The 3,003-nt window shown below is 37.0% G+C and overlaps 1 protein-coding gene across 1 annotated transcript; it reads left to right on the top strand.

Moving 5' to 3' along the window:
- The first annotated feature begins 586 nt into the window (after positions 1-586).
- LOC114314485 (uncharacterized) lies at positions 587-1,288 on the top strand. Its single transcript, XM_028260975.2, has one exon. It carries the CDS (start codon positions 587-589, stop codon positions 1,286-1,288), a length of 702 nt encoding a protein of 233 aa, XP_028116776.2.
- The last annotated feature ends 1,715 nt before the right edge of the window (positions 1,289-3,003 follow it).

The raw sequence follows: 3,003 nt of genomic DNA, 5'->3' as shown, positions 1-3,003 counted from the left end.
TAACTATCTGTAAGTTGTTATTGTTTAGGATCATGTTGAGATCCCTATTGGATTTTATGTTCATCTCACATTGCTAATCCTTTTTTAGGTGAACGTCGAGGAGTGTTTCAAGGTCATGGATCTTCTTTACTTATTGGCCACGGGGCCTTTTACATGTGGGCAGAATGCCATTGATATAAAAGGGTTAAACATTTCCTCTTAGTTTAAAAGATGTAAGCCTACGGGTAGTTTATTTAAATGCAACTCTTATTGCATTCATATTATATTCGGATGAGAGAATCTTTATTCATGTGTTCTTGTAAATATAAAGAGTTTTTGTATGTCATCTTTGAAATTGAATCTATAATAATGGTTTGGTAATGGAATCCGAGTAATAAAAAGGCAGGGCGTTACAGTATTAGCCTGTAGTATTTTATTTTTATTTTTATTTTGTTGTTTTGTGACTTGTCTCATCTAATGAATGAAGTTTTCTTTTGTGTAATCTTTAATTATTGTCTTTGCATATATATATATATATAATGATGATGATGATGATGATGATGATAAATACATAAGTCACAAATTACCAAAAATTCTATCATGCCGAATGGCTGGACGAACAAGAAATAATAACAACAGTAATGGTGATAGAGTGTCTGCTGGCGATGTCGCTCGGATTATATGCGCAATTGCCGATAGAGTAGGCAATATACCATCTCAAAATCAAGATCAAAGCAAATCTGAAATGATAGCAAAGTTTGAAAAACTACATCCCTACAAATTCCTTTGTGGATCTAACCCCTATGAAGTTGAATCTTGGTTAAGACAAATTAAGAAGTTACTAGACACTTCTGACATCCAAAATGAGCAAGATATGGTGACCATGGCGGTGTTTCAAATGGAAGGAGAAGCAGATCATTGGTGGAAAATGATCAGGAGTACCCGACAAGTGAAAACATTGACTTGGAGGCAATTTAAAGACCTATTTATGGAAAAATATTTTCCTAACTCACTAAGACAAGAAATGGTTCAAGAGTTCCTCCAACTGAAACAAGGAAAAATGCCAGTTACTCAATATGCAAACCGTTTTGAGGCTCTCTCAAAGTATGTTTCAGCAATAGTAGCAAATGAAAAGGATAAGGTTAGAAGATTTGAATGGGGTTTGGACATAGATATTAGAGGAAGATTGATCATAGTACAACTTTCCACCTATGCTCAAATGGTGGATCGAGCTTTATTTGTAGAATGTGAATTAGCGGATTCCAAACGCATTCAAAATCAGCAATCAAGGAACAATAACCAATCATGAGGAGGAGGTCCAGTTCGAAACACCAGAAACTATCCTGCACCAGCAACTTATGTCGGAGGGTTGCAGTAGCAATAAAGGCAAAATCGAGGAAACCAGCAAGGAAGAAACTCCATAAATGAGTAGAAAGGAAAGTGTTTCAGATCTGGTCAACAGAGGCATCGTCGAAGTGAGTGTCCTCAAGATGGGGAATACTTTATGGATCAACGAGGGGCACAACAATACAACAAATGCTAGCCAGTACAAGGTTCTAAACCCACTGAAACTACCCAGACTAACAAGGGGCAGCCACAAGCCTCTAGGAATGCTAGTCGGCCAAGAACACAACCACAAGGAGCTAGAGATAGAAAGAAACCAGGAGGGACTAACCAACAAGCAATAGGAATGATGTACGCTCTTCTAGAGGAAGAAGATGTTGGTAACCCATCAATAATTCAAGGTATGTTAATCCTCATGAATTCTTGGGTTAAAGTATTGTTTGACTCTAGAGTTTCGCATTCTTTTATATCCATTGCATGTGTATCAAGTCTGGGTTTTAAGCCAGAAACGTTAGAGATAACTATGAATGTTGCTTCGCCCTTAGGTGATCAAACCCGAGTAAATCTAGTATGTAAATCTTGTGAACTAGAAATCTCCGGTTCATATTTGATCTGTGATCTAAGAGTTATGGAAATGTCTGATTTTGACATCATTCTAAGAATGGATTGGTTATCAGTTCATCGAGCTATTATCAACTATTACCGTAAAACTGGTGACAATATCCTCCCTTAATGGCACAAAATTTCAATTGAAATGAGATAGACAAGATTCTTTAACTCCAATGTGTCACAAGTCACGAATTGGATAGTTGGCAAGCCTAATTTTGGAAGACAAAAATCGAAAGGATCCAGGATTACCCCATGTGGTGTGGAGTACACTGACGTTTTCTCTAACGAATTATCGAGATTACCTCCAAAATGGAATGTAGATTTTACGATCAAGCTCCAACCTGGGACTTCACCAATTTCTATGACACCACATCGTGTGGCGCCAGCTGAACTTTGGGAACTAAAGGAGCAATTGCAAGAATTGTTGGATAAAAAATTCATTAGACCAAACACGTCTCCATGGGGAACGCCAGCATTATTCGCAAAGAAGAAGGATGGAACTTGGAGATTATGCATCGATTACCAACAACTAAATCGAGCTGCTATTAAAAATCGATATCCATTACCAAGATTTAATGACTTGTTCAATCAATTAATGGTTTTCCATAATTGACCGTTGGTCTGGATATCACTAACTTCGTGTCAAAGAAAAAGATATACCAAAGACTGCGTTCCGAACCCGTTGTAGCCACTATGAATTTGTGGTAATGCCATTTGGTTTGACGAATGCGTCTGGGATATTCCTGAGTTTAATGAACAAAATTTTTACACCATATTTAGACCAATTTGTGGTAGTATTCATTGATGATATTTTGATATACTCACGATTGGAGAAATATCACGAGCAGCATCTGAGAGTCGTTTTGCAAATTCTATGAGAGAACCAATTGTATGCTAAAGCTAGCAAATGTGAATTTTGGTTGAAGGAAGTAAAATTCTTAGGTCATGCTATGTATGAATCGGGGAATATCAGTGGATCCTGCTAAAGTAGAAGTAGTAATGGAATGGAAATAACCTAAGAATACATTTGAGGTTCGTAGTTTCTTAAGATTAGCAGGTTATTATAGGAGA

Source organism: Camellia sinensis, chromosome 4, assembly GCF_055761805.1.
Source record: "Camellia sinensis isolate YWXY chromosome 4, ASM5576180v1, whole genome shotgun sequence".
Classification (NCBI taxonomy): domain Eukaryota; kingdom Viridiplantae; phylum Streptophyta; class Magnoliopsida; order Ericales; family Theaceae; genus Camellia; species Camellia sinensis.
This window is presented reverse-complemented; position numbering and strand designations above follow the sequence as displayed.